Here is a 19,938-nt window from a genome sequence, read left to right on the forward strand (position 1 = left end):
TGAACACATTAAATCCATCAACCTCATCTTCAAGGTCAAAATTGTCAAGGTCAAATTTCCGTTATAATATACGAACTCTGTAGAAACGGTTCTTAATGGCCAAAATTGCAAACCCCTCCTTTTTTTGGAATTCACGGACTTAATCACTCCGGTTAAAGAAGGAATGTTTTTTGCGTTTTCTGACATAAATAATATTTTCTTAGGTTATCGACACAATAGTAGTAGATGGGAATTCGATTGGAATTATTCGATACAATTCCAATGTGCACTCGCCGAATCGAGTTATTCTTCTTTTTGCAGATGTTTAATTCATAGAAGTCGTTTAGTGTCTATTCAGATAAATAATTTAAAATTTCATAAAATACCTTGACATATTACAGCATACCAAATTCCAATTAAAAAGTTTATAAGACGTAATTTATGGAGGTCAAAGATTTATCCAACTAAAAACTTTTTGAAACATGGGACTGAAATTAAAGGGCGATATCTCGATAAGCATTAAAACGTGGATCTATTTTAATCACTTTCAGCACGGACGATCTCCAACCAAAGGTATCCCAAAATCCACACAACAGCTGATATTCTTAGAAATTAAGGTAAGATGTTCGGTTACTGAAAATCTTGCAATAGCGAAAGCAGTGGCAATTCTCTGCGGAAATAAGAAACCAAAATGCAAATTAAATGCAAATGTGCCAATTAAGAGCGAATGTGGATGTACCAAAATGTGAGCATATGTGGTTAATAACTTAAAAATACGGATAACAATACCAAATGTGGTCTTATATGTATCATTTCCAATTCAAAATATCCAAGAAGTAATGCATAATATACATATATTACTCAGTACCAAATTTCAAAATTGTTTCTTTAGTATTGTGAACTCTTTCTCTATTGATTTTATATAATTTGTCTCAATTATGAATTAAAACTCAACTGACAACCTTTAAAATAGCGTTACGTAACCCTACCCAACATTTTAAAATTTCATGATTTTTGGTCAAGGTAACCGCTCCCACACCCCACCCCCAAATGAAATCCTGCGTACGTCCCTGGTTTGTTTTTCCGTTTGTAACGCATTGAAGTAGTGATATGAGACCCTACAAAGTTTGTATATTCTTGTTCAGGACAAAATTCTGAGTCGACAAAGCCATGTCCGTCTGTCCGTCTATTGTTATCACTCTAGCGTCCACAATAAATGAGCTAGAGCGCTATATTTTTGCACCCGAGTATCTTTTTTCCATGGGCAAGTCAAGTTCGAAGATGGGCTATGCCGGCCCACGTTTTGGTATAGCCCCTATATAACGATACATCCCGATTTTCGGTATTTTAGGGATTTTAGCTACATTTTTTGACCGAACTACCTGCAATTTAACATTTGAGGTTCCCATTGGTCACAAAACATCTCCACCAAAAACCATCAACATAGGTCCACGTTTTGGTTTAGCCCCCATATAACGGTACGTCCCGATTTTCGGTATTTGAAAGATTTTAACTACAATTTGGGACCGAACTGTCTGTAATTTGATAGTTGAGTTTCCTGGTCATCACAAAACATATCCACAAAAAACTGGCAGCATAGGTCCATGTTTTGGTATAGCCGCCATAAAACGGTACCTCCCGATTTCTGTATCTTGAGGATTTTAGCTACATTTTTTGACCGATATTTCCAATGGTCACAAAATATCTCCACCCAACATTGTCAATATAGGTCCAGGTATAGGTATAGCCCCCATATAACGGTACCTACCGATTTTCGGAATTTTGGGGATTTTAGCTACATTTGTTGACCAAACTACCTGCTATTTAGCATTTGAAGTTCCCAGTGGTCACAAAACATCTCCACCAAAAATCTTCAACATAGGTTCATGTTGTAGTGTCGCCCCCATATAACGGTATATCCTGATTTTCGGTATTTTGAGGATTTAAGCTACAATTTTTGACCGAACTATCTATAATTTGACATTTGAGGTTGCCAGTGGTGACAAGACGTCCCTACCAAAAATTGTCACCAGAGGTCTCTGTTTTGGTATAGCCCCCATAGAACGGTTCCTCTCAATTTTTGGCATTTTGGGGATTTTAGTTCAAATTTTTAACCGAACTAGCGCACAGTGGTCCCACTTGTATGCAAAAGAGTGCCAAAAAAGTTCTAATCGAGCTACCGCCTCCAAATTTTAAACGTAGGTTTATAACAAGCCAAAAAGATAGAAAGCCATTTTTATTGGATGTAGGTCCATATTTGGGTATAGCTCCCATAGAAAGGTACCGCCCGATTTTTGGTATTTTGACGATTTTTGCCAAATTTACCAACCGATTTGGATGTTATTTTGCATTTTGAGTTCTGAGTGAATAAACTACCTCCTTGAAAAAAATATTCAATATAGGTCCATGTTTAGGTATAGCCCCCATATAAATGTACCCTCAGGTTTTCGGTATTTTGACAATTTTAGCGAAAATTTCCAACTGATTTGGCTGTAGTTTGGCATTTTGAGTTCTCAGTATACTAAATACCTCCGTGCAAAAAATGGTCAATATCGGTCTAGGTCTAGGAATGCATTTGGGTCTTCTGTAAAAATACCTTCTTTCCTCTGTGTGAATACTTTCTCCTCCTTCTCCTCTTCTGTGCGACCACATTATGGTCTTCTGTAATAAGATGTTCAGTCATCTGTATCAAGACCCACTGGTCTTTGTAAGAAGACCATCATAGGTGACTTACCCAAACCAACAAATATTTCTTCTTCATATCCAACATTTATTTTTTATTTTTATAATTTTTAATTAAAAATTATTAATTTTTATTTCTACCATTATTTCTTCTTCTTCATATTCATTATTATTTTTTCTCTCCCCAATTTGTCAGCAAAATTTCCCCATTTCACAACGAATTTCTTAGCAAAATTTCACAAGATCCAACACAAACTTCTCGCCCAGCATAGGGTATAAGGATGCTGTAACTTTCTGGCAATACCAAACCGGGTGTTACGCTTCCACAGTGTTTAGCTCTACCAATGTACATGGGCTCACCGCTTTCCGTATAACCCGAATGCACAGCATTTGCTGGAATATGACCATTATACACCTGAGCCCAGCTATATGTGGGACCCAACAACACTTCTATATTGGATTTGCGAATTTCATTACCCTCACTGGCCACATAGGCTTCACAACGATCGGGAATAAATTTAGCTGGTAACATTAGGCCATTGTGTTCGGCACGACCAACATAAATAACGCTACCATCGCTGTCGTGACCAGCAACTACAGCATTTGCTGGAGCATATTCTAAATTTGATGACACCCATGTATCACGGGGTTCACGTACCAAAATTTCATATTGATCCAATCGAATTTCTTGGCCAGCATATGGGATGTAAAGGCAACCATGTGACGGATGAACTTTACCCACACTCAGACTACCGCAATGATGACCGCGGCCAATATACAGCGGTTCACCGTCACTGCTATAACCGGTTATAACGGCATTTGGTGGCACCAGACCATATTCACGTTGTACCCAACAATAGCCGGGTCCTTTTAACACTTCGTAGTGATGTTTCGCATGTTCTTGGCCACCCCAGGCAACATAGGCGCATCCTTTGGTGGGTATAACTTTGGCAGCCAATACTTCACCATTGTGTTCGGCTCGACCCACAAATATTGTCTCTTTATCAGTATCATAACCACCAACAACGGTGAATGATGGTAAGGAGCTATGTGCGGTAGAGCCAATCCAGATATCAGCTGCCAAGAGGGAAAATACGATTTTAATAAATAATTCTTAACAATCCAAAGACTTCAGATTTCTTACCCATTGCTCAAGTGCTTGTAAATTGGAGTCTTATAGTTTAAAAGCTCAAACTGTAATGCATGGCCAATGAACACAAAAGGGCTTTAAATACCCTGTGAAAGGTTGGAAATAATAACTCGAGTCATTTCGAATACTGCATGCAATGCCGCAATGCCATTGGAAATTACAAAAAAATTGAATTAAAATACCTTTTGATTGTGGTGGAATGCGTAAGATTTCTTTGTAATAAATTTAATAAGTTTTATTTATTTCCGTATGTGGTGTGGTCTTCTATATGCGGGTGATATGCAAACGAAAGACAAGTCAGTGTCTAACTCATGAGCAATGGTGTTCGTGATTATCAAGCAGACACTGACCTGAACTATTCATAACAGCCGATACACGTGGGGATCCAAATTTAAGGACCGCAATCTGCGAATTTTGCTCCTAGACAAACCCTAAATGTGGCACACTGTACTACAGTTCTACTATGATTTGTGGAATTGTAGTTAGGTTAAAACATAAAATATAAAATGTAAAATATAAAATATAAAATATAAAATATAAAATATAAAATATAAAATATAAAAATATAAAATATAAAATATAAAATATAAAATATAAAATATAAAATATAAAATATAAAATATAAAATATAAAATATAAAATATAAAATATAAAATATAAAATATAAAATATAAAATATAAAATATAAAATATAAAATATAAAATATAAAATATAAAATATAAAATATAAAATATAAAATATAAAATATAAAATATAAAATATAAAATATAAAATATAAAATATAAAATATAAAATATAAAATATAAAATATAAAATATAAAATATAAAATATAAAATATAAAATATAAAATATAAAATATAAAATATAAAATATAAAATATAAAATATAAAATATAAAATATAAAATATAAAATATAAAATATAAAATATAAAATATAAAATATAAAATATAAAATATAAAATATAAAATATAAAATATAAAATATAAAATATAAAATATAAAATATAAAATATAAAATATAAAATATAAAATATAAAATATAAAATATAAAATATAAAATATAAAATATAAAATATAAAATATAAAATATAAAATATAAAATATAAAATATAAAATATAAAATATAAAATATAAAATATAAAATATAAAATATAAAATATAAAATATAAAATATAAAATATAAAATATAAAATATAAAATATAAAATATAAAATATAAAATATAAAATATAAAATATAAAATATAAAATATAAAATATAAAATATAAAATATAAAATATAAAATATAAAATATAAAATATAAAATATAAAATATAAAATATAAAATATAAAATATAAAATATAAAATATAAAATATAAAATATAAAATATAAAATATAAAATATAAAATATAAAATATAAAATATAAAATATAAAATATAAAATATAAAATATAAAATATAAAATATAAAATATAAAATATAAAATATAAAATATAAAATATAAAATATAAAATATAAAATATAAAATATAAAATATAAAATATAAAATATAAAATATAAAATATAAAATATAAAATATAAAATATAAAATATAAAATATAAAATATAAAATATAAAATATAAAATATAAAATATAAAATATAAAATATAAAATATAAAATATAAAATATAAAATATAAAATATAAAATATAAAATATAAAATATAAAATATAAAATATAAAATATAAAATATAAAATATAAAATATAAAATATAAAATATAAAATATAAAATATAAAATATAAAATATAAAATATAAAATATAAAATATAAAATATAAAATATAAAATATAAAATATAAAATATAAAATATAAAATATAAAATATAAAATATAAAATATAAAATATAAAATATAAAATATAAAATATAAAATATAAAATATAAAATATAAAATATAAAATATAAAATATAAAATATAAAATATAAAATATAAAATATAAAATATAAAATATAAAATATAAAATATAAAATATAAAATATAAAATATAAAATATAAAATATAAAATATAAAATATAAAATATAAAATATAAAATATAAAATATAAAATATAAAATATAAAATATAAAATATAAAATATAAAATATAAAATATAAAATATAAAATATAAAATATAAAATATAAAATATAAAATATAAAATATAAAATATAAAATATAAAATATAAAATATAAAATATAAAATATAAATATAAAATATAAAATATAAAATATAAAATATAAAATATAAAATATAAAATATAAAATATAAAATATAAAATATAAAATATAAAATATAAAATATAAAATATAAAATATAAAATATAAAATATAAAATATAAAATATAAAATATAAAATATAAAATATAAAATATAAAATATAAAATATAAAATATAAAATATAAAATATAAAATATAAAATATAAAATATAAAATATAAAATATAAAATATAAAATATAAAATATAAAATATAAAATATAAAATATAAAATATAAAATATAAAATATAAAATATAAAATATAAAATATAAAATATAAAATATAAAATATAAAATATAAAATATAAAATATAAAATATAAAATATAAAATATAAAATATAAAATATAAAATATAAAATATAAAATATAAAATATAAAATATAAAATATAAAATATAAAATATAAAATATAAAATATAAAATATAAAATATAAAATATAAAATATAAAATATAAAATATAAAATATAAAATATAAAATATAAAATATAAAATATAAAATATAAAATATAAAATATAAAATATAAAATATAAAATATAAAATATAAAATATAAAATATAAAATATAAAATATAAAATATAAAATATAAAATATAAAATATAAAATATAAAATATAAAATATAAAATATAAAATATAAAATATAAAATATAAAATATAAAATATAAAATATAAAATATAAAATATAAAATATAAAATATAAAATATAAAATATAAAATATAAAATATAAAATATAAAATATAAAATATAAAATATAAAATATAAAATATAAAATATAAAATATAAAATATAAAATATAAAATATAATATAAAATATAAAATATAAAATATAAAATATAAAATATAAAATATAAAATATAAAATATAAAATATAAAATATAAAATATAAAATATAAAATATAAAATATAAAATATAAAATATAAAATATAAAATATAAAATATAAAATATAAAATATAAAATATAAAATATAAAATATAAAATATAAAATATAAAATATAAAATATAAAATATAAAATATAAAATATAAAATATAAAATATAAAATATAAAATATAAAATATAAAATATAAAATATAAAATATAAAATATAAAATATAAAATATAAAATATAAAATATAAAATATAAAATATAAAATATAAAATATAAAATATAAAATATAAAATATAAAATATAAAATATAAATATAAAATATAAAATATAAAATATAAAATATAAAATATAAAATATAAAATATAAAATATAAAAATAAATAAAATATAAAATATAAAAATAAAATATAAAATATAAAATATAAAATATAAAATATAAAATATAAAATATAAAAATATAAAATATAAAATATAAAATATAAATATAAAATATAAATATAAAAATATAAAATATAAAATATAAAATATAAAATATAAAATATAAATATAAAATATAAAATATAAAATATAAATATAAAATATAAAATATAAAATATAAAATATAAAATATAAAATATAAAATATAAAATATAAAATATAAAATATAAAATATAAAATATAAAATATAAAATATAAAATATAAAATATAAAATATAAAATATAAAATATAAAATATAAAATATAAAATATAAAAATATAAAATATAAATATAAAATATAAAATATAAAATATAAAATATAAAATATAAAATATAAAATATAAATATAAAATATAAAATATAAAATATAAAATATAAATATAAAAAAATAATAAAATATAAAAATATAAAATATAAAATATAAAATATAAAATATAAAATATAAATATAAAATATAAAATATAAAATATAAAATATAAAATATAAAATATAAAATATAAAATATAAAATATAAAATATAAAATATAAAATATAAAATATAAAATATAAAAATATAAAAATATAAAATATAAAATATAAAATATAAAATATAAAATATAAAATATAAAATATAAAATATAAAATATAAAATATAAAATATAAAATATAAAATATAAAATAAAAATATAAAATATAAAATATAAAATATAAAATATAAAATATTAAATATAAAATATAAAATATAAAATATAAAAATATAAAATATAAAATATAAAATATAAAATATAAAAATAAAATATAAAATATAAAATATAAAAATATAAAATATAAAATATAAAATATAAAATATAAAATATAAAATATAAAATATAAAATATAAAATATAAAAATATAAAATATAAAATATAAAATATAAAATATAAAATATAAAATATAAAATATAAAATATAAAATATAAAATATAAAATATAAAATATAAAAATATAATAATAAAATATAAAATATAAAATATAAAATATAAAATATAAAATATAAAATATAAAATATAAAATATAAAATATAAATATAAAATATAAAATATAAAATATAAAATATAAAATATAAAAATAAAAATAAAAATATAAAATATAAAATATAAAATATAAAATATAAAATATAAAATATAAAATATAAAATATAAAATATAAAATATAAAATATAAAATATAAAATATAAAATATAAAATATAAAATATAAAATATAAAATATAAAATATAAAATATAAAATATAAAATATAAAATATAAAATATAAAATATAAAATATAAAATATAAAATATAAAATATAAAATATAAAATATAAAATATAAAATATAAATATAAAATATAAAATATAAAATATAAAATATAAAATATAAAATATAAAATATAAAATATAAAATATAAAATATAAAATATAAAATATAAAATATAAAATATAAAATATAAAATATAAAATATAAAATATAAAATATAAAATATAAAATATAAAATATAAAATATAAAATATAAAATATAAAATATAAAATATAAAATATAAAATATAAAATATAAAATATAAAATAAAAATATAAAATATAAAATATAAAATATAAAATATAAAATATAAAATATAAAATATAAAATATAAAATATAAAATATAAAATATAAAATATAAAATATAAAATATAAAATATAAAATATAAAATATAAAATATAAAATATAAAATATAAAATATAAAATATAAAATATAAAATATAAAATATAAAATATAAAATATAAAATATAAATATATAAAATATAAAATATAAAATATAAAATATAAAATATAAATATAAAATATAAAATATAAAATATAAAATATAAAATATAAAAATATAAAATATAAAATATAAAATATAAAATATAAAATATAAAATATAAAATATAAAATATAAAATATAAAATATAAAATATAAAATAATAAAATATAAAATATAAAATATAAAATATAAAATATAAAATATAAAATATAAAATATAAAATATAAAATATAAAATATAAAATATAAAATATAAAATATAAAATATAAAATATAAAATATAAAATATAAAATATAAAATATAAAATATAAAATATAAAATATAAAATATAAAATATAAAATATAAAATATAAAATATAAAATATAAAATATAAAATATAAAATATAAAATATAAAATATAAAATATAAAATATAAAATATAAAATATAAAATATAAAATATAAAATATAAAATATAAAATATAAAATATAAAATATAAAATATAAAATATAAAAATATAAAATATAAAATATAAAATATAAAATATAAAATATAAAATATAAAATATAAAATATAAAATATAAAATATAAAATATAAAATATAAAATATAAAATATAAAATATAAAATATAAAATATAAAATATAAAATATAAAATATAAAATATAAAATATAAAATATAAAATATAAAATATAAAATATAAAATATAAAATATAAAATATAAAATATAAAATATAAAATATAAAATATAAAATATAAAATATAAAATATAAAATATAAAAATATAAAATATAAATATAAAATATAAAATATAAAATATAAAATATAAAATATAAAATATAAAATATAAAATATAAAATATAAAATATAAAATATAAAATATAAAATATAAAATATAAAATATAAAATATAAAATATAAAATATAAATATAAAATATAAAATATAAAATATAAAATATAAAATATAAAATATAAAATATAAAATATAAAATATAAAATATAAAATATAAAATATAAAATATAAAATATAAAATATAAAATATAAAATATAAAATATAAAATATAAAATATAAAATATAAAATATAAAATATAAAATATAAAATATAAAATATAAAATATAAAATATAAAATATAAAATAATAAATATAAAATATAAATATAAAATATAAAATATAAAATATAAAATATAAATATAAAATATAAAATATAAAATATAAAATATAAAATATAAAATATAAATATAAAATATAAAATATAAAATATAAAATATAAAATATAAAATATAAAATATAAAATATAAAATATAAAATATAAAATAAAATATAAAATATAAAATATAAAATATAAAATATAAAATATAAAAATATAAAATATAAAATATAAATAAAAATATAAATATAAAATATAAAATATAAAATATAAAATATAAAATATAAAATATAAAATATAAAATATAAAATATAAAATATAAAATATAAAATATAAAATATAAAATATAAAATATAAAATATAAAATATAAAATATAAAATATAAAATATAAAATATAAAATATAAAATATAAAAATATAAAATATAAAATATAAAATATAAAATATAAAATAAAATAAAAATATAAAATATAAAATATAAAAATAAAATATAAAATATAAAATATAAAATATAAATATAAAATATAAAATATAAAATATAAAATATAAAATATAAAATATAAAATATAAAATATAAAATATAAATATAAAATATAAAATATAAAATATAAAATATAAAATAAAAATATAAAATATAAAATATAAAATATAAAATATAAAATATAAAATATAAAATATAAAATATAAAATATAAAATATAAAATATAAAATATAAAATATAAAATATAAAATATAAAATATAAAATATAAAATATAAAATATAAAATATAAAATATAAAATATAAAATATAAAATATAAAATATAAAATATAAAATATAAAATATAAAATATAAAATATAAAATATAAAATATAAAATATAAAATATAAAATATAAAATATAAAATATAAAATATAAAATATAAAATATAAAATATAAAATATAAAATATAAAATATAAAATATAAAATATAAAATATAAAATAAAAATATAAAATATAAAATATAAAATATAAAATATAAAATATAAAATATAAAATATAAAAAATAAAATATAAAATATAAAATATAAAATATAAAATATAAAATATAAAATAAAAAATAAAATATAAAATATAAAATATAAAATATAAAATATAAAATATAAAATATAAAATATAAAATATAAAATATAAAATATAAAATATAAATATAAAATATAAAATATAAAATATAAAATATAAAATATAAAATATAAAATATAAAATATAAAATATAAAATATAAAATATAAAAATATAAAATATAAAATATAAAATATAAAATATAAAATATAAAATATAAAATATAAAATATAAAATATAAAATATAAAATATAAAATATAAAATATAAAATATAAAATATAAAATATAAAATATAAAATATAAAATATAAAATATAAAAAAAATAAAATATAAAATATAAAATATAAAATATAAAATATAAAATAAAAATATAAAATATAAAATATAAAATATAAAATATAAAATATAAAATATAAAATATAAAATATAAAATATAAAATATAAAATATAAAATATAAAATATAAAATATAAAATATAAAATATAAAATATAAAAATAAAATATAAAATATAAAATATAAAATATAAAATATAAAATATAAAATATAAAATATAAAATATAAAATATAAAATATAAAATATAAAATATAAAATATAAAATATAAAATATAAAATATAAAATATAAAATATAAAATATAAAATATAAAATATAAAATATAAAATATAAAATATAAAATAAAAATATAAAATATAAAATATAAAATATAAAATATAAAATATAAAATATAAAATATAAAATATAAAATATAAAATATAAAATATAAAATATAAAATATAAAATATAAAATATAAAATATAAAATATAAAATATAAAATATAAAATAAAATATAAAATATAAAATATAAAATATAAAATATAAAATATAAAATATAAAATATAAAATATAAAATATAAAATATAAAATATAAAATATAAAATATAAAATATAAAATATAAAATATAAAATATAAAATATAAAATATAAAATATAAAATATAAAATATAAAATATAAAATATAAAATATCAAATATAAAATATAAAATATAAAATATAAAATATAAAATATAAAATATAAAATATAAAATATAAAATATAAAATATAAAATATAAAATATAAAATATAAAATATAAAATATAAAATATAAAATATAAAATATAAAATATAAAATATAAAATATAAAATATAAAATATAAAATATAAAATATAAAATATAAAATATAAAATATAAAATATAAAATATAAAATATAAAATATAAAATATAAAATATAAAATATAAAATATAAAATATAAAATATAAAATATAAAATATAAAATATAAAATATAAAATATAAAATATAAAATATAAAATATAAAATATAAAATATAAAATATAAAATATAAAATATAAAATATAAAATATAAAATATAAAATATAAAATATAAAATATAAAATATAAAATATAAAATATAAAATATAAAATATAAAATATAAAATATAAAATATAAAATATAAAATATAAAATATAAAATATAAAATATAAAATATAAAATATAAAATATAAATATAAAATATAAAATATAAAATATAAAATATAAAATATAAAATATAAAATATAAAATATAAAATATAAAATATAAAATATAAAATATAAAATATAAAATATAAAATATAAAATATAAAATATAAAATATAAAATATAAAATATAAAATATAAAATATAAAATATAAAATATAAAATATAAAATATAAAATATAAAATATAAAATATAAAATATAAAATATAAAATATAAAATATAAAATATAAAATATAAAATATAAAATATAAAATATAAAATATAAAATATAAAATATAAAATATAAAATATAAAATATAAAATATAAAATATAAAATATAAAATATAAAATATAAAATATAAAATATAAAATATAAAATATAAAATATAAAATATAAAATATAAAATATAAAATATAAAATATAAAATATAAAATATAAAATATAAAATATAAAATATAAAATAATAAAATATAAATATAAAATATAAAATATAAAATATAAAATATAAAATATAAAATATAAAATATAAAATATAAAATATAAAATATAAAATATAAAATATAAAATATAAAATATAAAATATAAAATATAAAATATAAAATATAAATATAAAATATAAAATATAAAATATAAAATATAAAATATAAAATATAAATATAAAATATAAAATATAAAATATAAAATATAAAATATAAAATATAAAATATAAAATATAAAATATAAAATATAAAATATAAAATATAAAATATAAAATATAAATATAAAATATAAAATATAAAATATAAAATATAAAATATAAAATATAAAATATAAAATATAAAATATAAAATATAAAATATAAAAAAAATATAAAATATAAAATATAAAATATAAAATATAAAATATAAAATATAAAATATAAAATATAAAATATAAAATATAAAATATAAAATATAAAATATAAAATATAAAATATAAAATATAAAATATAAAATATAAAATATAAAATATAAAATATAAAATATAAAATATAAATATAAAATATAAAATATAAAATATAAAATATAAAATATAAAATATAAAATATAAAATATAAAATATAAAATATAAAATATAAAATATAAAATATAAAATATAAAATATAAAATATAAAATATAAAATATAAAATATAAAATATAAAATATAAAATATAAAATATAAAATATAAAATATAAAATATAAAATATAAAATATAAAATATAAAATATAAAATATAAAATATAAAATATAAAATATAAAATATAAAATATAAAATATAAAATATAAAATATAAAATATAAAATATAAATATAAAATATAAAATATAAATATAAAATATAAAATATAAAATATAAAATATAAAATATAAAATATAAAATATAAAATATAAAATATAAAATATAAAATATAAAATATAAAATATAAAATATAAAATATAAAATATAAAATATAAAATATAAAATATAAAATATAAAATATAAAATAAAAATATAAAATATAAAATATAAAATATAAAATATAAAATATAAAATATAAAATATAAAATATAAAATATAAAATATAAAATATAAAATATAAAATATAAAATATAAAATATAAAATATAAAATAAAATATAAAATATAAAATATAAAATATAAAATATAAAATATAAAATATAAAATATAAAATATAAAATATAAAATATAAAATATAAAATATAAAATATAAAATAAAAAATATAAAATATAAAATATAAAATATAAAATATAAAATATAAAATATAAAATATAAAATATAAAATATAAAATATAAAATATAAAATATAAAATATAAAATATAAAATATAAAATATAAAATATAAAATATAAAATATAAAATATAAAATATAAAATATAAAATATAAAATATAAAATATAAAATATAAAATATAAAATATAAAATATAAAATATAAAATATAAAATATAAAATATAAAATATAAAATATAAAATATAAAATATAAAATATAAATATAAAATATAAAATATAAAATATAAAATATAAAATATAAAATATAAAATATAAAATATAAAATATAAAATATAAAATATAAAATATAAAATATAAAATATAAAATATAAAATATAAAATATAAAATATAAAATATAAAATATAAAATATAAAATATAAAATATAAAATATAAAATATAAAATATAAAATATAAAATATAAAATATAAAATATAAAATATAAAATATAAAATATAAAATATAAAATATAAAATATAAAATATAAAATATAAATATAAAATATAAAATATAAAATATAAAATATAAAATATAAAATATAAAATATAAAATATAAAATATAAAATATAAAATATAAAATATAAAATATAAAATATAAAATATAAAATATAAAAATAAAAATATAAAATATAAAATATAAAATATAAAATATAAAATATAAAATATAAAATATAAAATATAAAATATAAAATATAAAATATAAAATATAAAATATAAAATATAAAATATAAAATATAAAATATAAAATATAAAATATAAAATATAAAATATAAAATATAAAATATAAAATATAAAATATAAAATATAAAATATAAAATATAAAATATAAAATATAAAATATAAAATATAAAATATAAAATATAAAATATAAATATAAAATATAAAATATAAAATATAAAATATAAAATATAAAATATAAAATATAAAATATAAAATATAAAATATAAAATATAAAATATAAAATATAAAATATAAAATATAAAATATAAAATATAAAATATAAAATATAAAATATAAAATATAAAATATAAAATATAAAATATAAAATATAAAATATAAAATATAAAATATAAAATATAAAATATAAAATATAAAATATAAAATATAAAATATAAAATATAAAATATAAAATATAAAATATAAAATATAAAATATAAAATATAAAATATAAAATATAAAATATAAAATATAAAATATAAAATATAAAATATAAAATATAAAAATATAAAATATAAAATATAAAATATAAAATATAAAATATAAAATATAAAATATAAAATATAAAATATAAAATATAAAATATAAAATATAAAATATAAAATATAAAATATAAAATATAAAATATAAAATATAAATATAAAATATAAAATATAAAATATAAAATATAAAATATAAAATATAAAATATAAAATATAAAATATAAAATATAAAATATAAATATAAAATATAAAATATAAAATATAAAATATAAAATATAAAATATAAAATATAAAATATAAAATATAAAATATAAAATATAAAATATAAAATATAAAATATAAAATATAAAATATAAAATATAAAATATAAAATATAAAATATAAAATATAAAATATAAAATATAAAATATAAAATATAAAATATAAAATATAAAATATAAAATATAAAATATAAAATATAAAATATAAAATATAAAATATAAAATATAAAATATAAAATATAAAATATAAATATAAAATATAAAAAATAAAATATAAAATAAAATATAAAATATAAAATATAAAATATAAAATATAAAATATAAAATATAAAATATAAAATATAAAATATAAAATATAAAATATAAAATATAAAATATAAAATATAAAATATAAAATATAAAATATAAAATATAAAATATAAAATATAAAATATAAAATATAAAATATAAAATATAAAATATAAAATATAAAATATAAAATATAAAATATAAAATATAAAATATAAAATATAAAATATAAAATATAAAATATAAAATATAAAATATAAAATATAAAATATAAAATATAAAATATAAAATATAAAATATAAAATATAAAATATAAAATATAAAATATAAAATATAAAATATAAAATATAAAATATAAAATATAAAATATAAAATATAAAATATAAAATATAAAATATAAAATATAAAATATAAAATATAAAATATAAAATATAAAATATAAAATATAAAATATAAAATATAAAATATAAAATATAAAATATAAAATATAAAATATAAAATATAAAAAATAAAATATAAAAAATAAAATATAAAATATAAAATATAAAATATAAAATATAAAATATAAAATATAAAATATAAAATATAAAATATAAAATATAAAATATAAAATATAAAATATAAAATATAAAATATAAAATATAAAATATAAAATATAAAATATAAAATATAAAATATAAAATATAAAATATAAAATATAAAATATAAAATATAAAATATAAAATATAAAATATAAAATATAAAATATAAAATATAAAATATAAAATATAAAATATAAAATATAAAATATAAAATATAAAATATAAAATATAAAATATAAAATATAAAATATAAAATATAAAATATAAAATATAAAATATAAAATATAAAATATAAAATATAAAATATAAAATATAAAATATAAAATATAAAATATAAAATATAAAATATAAAATATAAAATATAAAATATAAAATATAAATATAAAATATAAAATATAAAATATAAAATATAAAATATAAAATATAAAATATAAATATAAAATATAAAATATAAAATATAAAATATAAAATATAAAATATAAAATATAAAATATAAAATATAAAATATAAAATATAAAATATAAAATATAAAATATAAAATATAAAATATAAAATATAAAATATAAAATATAAAATATAAAATATAAAATATAAAATATAAAATATAAAATATAAAATATAAAATATAAAATATAAAATATAAAATATAAAATATAAAATATAAAATATAAAATATAAAATATAAAATATAAATATAAAATATAAAATATAAAATATAAAATATAAAATATAAAATATAAAATATAAAATATAAAATATAAAATATAAAATATAAAATATAAAATATAAAATATAAAATATAAAATATAAAATATAAAATATAAAATATAAAATATAAAATATAAAATATAAAATATAAAATATAAAATATAAAATATAAAATATAAAATATAAAATATAAAATATAAAATATAAAATATAAATATAAAATATAAAATATAAAATATAAAATATAAAATATAAAATATAAAATATAAAATATAAAATATAAAATATAAAATATAAAATATAAAATATAAAATATAAAATATAAAATATAAAATATAAAATATAAAATATAAAATATAAAATATAAAATATAAAAATATAAATATAAAATATAAAATATAAATATAAAATATAAAATATAAAATATAAAAATAAAATATAAAATATAAAATATAAAATATAAAATATAAAATATAAAATATAAAATATAAAATATAAAATATAAATATAAAATATAAAATATAAAATATAAAATATAAAATATAAAATATAAATATAAAATATAAAATATAAAATATAAAATATAAAATATAAAATATAAAATATAAAATATAAAATATAAAATATAAAATATAAAATATAAAATATAAAATATAAAATATAAAATATAAAATATAAAATATAAAATATAAAATATAAAATATAAATATAAAATATAAAATATAAAATATAAAATATAAAATATAAAATATAAAAATATAAAATATAAAATATAAAATATAAAATATAAAATATAAAATATAAAATATAAAATATAAAATATAAAATATAAAATATAAAATATAAAATATAAAATATAAAATATAAAATATAAAATATAAAATATAAAATATAAAAAATATAAAATATAAAATATAAAATATAAAATATAAAATATAAAATATAAAATATAAAATATAAAATATAAAATATAAAATATAAAATATAAAATATAAAATATAAAATATAAAATATAAAATATAAAATATAAAATATAAAATATAAAATATAAAATATAAAATATAAAATATAAAATATAAAATATAAAATATAAAATATAAAATATAAAATATAAAATATAAAATATAAAATATAAAATATAAAATATAAAATATAAAATATAAAATATAAAATATAAAATATAAAATATAAAATATAAAATATAAAATATAAAATATAAAATATAAAATATAAAATATAAAATATAAAATATAAAATATAAAATATAAAATATAAAATATAAAATATAAAATATAAAATATAAAATATAAAATATAAAATATAAAATATAAAATATAAAATATAAAATATAAATATAAAATATAAAATATAAAATATAAAATATAAAATATAAAATATAAAATATAAATATAAAATATAAAATATAAAATATAAAATTAAAAATATAAAATATAAAATATAAAATATAAAATATAAAATATAAAATATAAAATATAAAATATAAAATATAAAATATAAAATATAAAATATAAAATATAAAATATAAAATATAAAATATAAAAATATAAAATATAAAATATAAAATATAAAATATAAAATATAAAATATAAAATATAAAATATAAAATATAAAATATAAAATATAAAATATAAAATATAAAATATAAAATATAAAATATAAAATATAAAATATAAAATATAAATATAAAATATAAAATATAAAATATAAAATATAAAATATAAAATATAAAATATAAAATATAAAATATAAAATATAAAATATAAAATATAAAATATAAAATATAAAATATAAAATATAAAATATAAAATATAAAATATAAAATATAAAATATAAAATATAAAATATAAAATTATAATTTTTCTATTGAAATTTTTTTTCCTAGTAATATGTTAATTGTTTATCTTATCGCTTATTCTACAAGAATGCACATACATACGTACATATTTATATGGGTGACTCATTTACAAGAATGACAAACAAATCTTCAAGTACATAAACATACTTTCTTATTGACAGCGTCATGTTATTCGACTGGAAAGAGATAATAAATGTTTGACTGACTTTGCGACATATTGTGAATTAAGTCAATGAATCATAGGGGGAATTCTATGAGAAAAGTCATCGTCCGATGAATCTTTCCAATAGGAAAAGTCCTCTCTCATAACTTTTTTATAGAAAAATCATCTCCGATGACATTTGTTATAAGAAGTTTTT

The 19,938-nt window shown here is 8.7% G+C and overlaps 2 protein-coding genes across 3 annotated transcripts in view; one reads left to right on the forward strand and one right to left on the reverse strand.

Moving 5' to 3' along the window:
- LOC141404970 (uncharacterized) overlaps positions 1 to 19,938 on the forward strand; it is a 1,496,028-nt gene that overhangs the window by 952,202 nt on the left and 523,888 nt on the right. The window lies entirely within an intron of this gene.
- On the reverse strand, positions 2,740 to 3,913 carry LOC141405075 (uncharacterized). Its single transcript, XM_073989063.1, has 2 exons — positions 3,806 to 3,913; positions 2,740 to 3,738 (listed from the first exon to the last, which is right to left on the reverse strand). The coding sequence occupies exons 1-2, from the start codon at positions 3,807 to 3,809 to the stop codon at positions 2,873 to 2,875; spliced, it is 870 nt and encodes a 289-aa protein (XP_073845164.1). The 5' UTR covers positions 3,810 to 3,913; the 3' UTR covers positions 2,740 to 2,872.

This window comes from Musca autumnalis, unplaced genomic scaffold (genome assembly GCF_047663935.1).
Source record: "Musca autumnalis isolate F117 unplaced genomic scaffold, ASM4766393v1 scaffold_5, whole genome shotgun sequence".
In the NCBI taxonomy this organism is placed as follows: Eukaryota; Metazoa; Arthropoda; class Insecta; order Diptera; family Muscidae; genus Musca; species Musca autumnalis.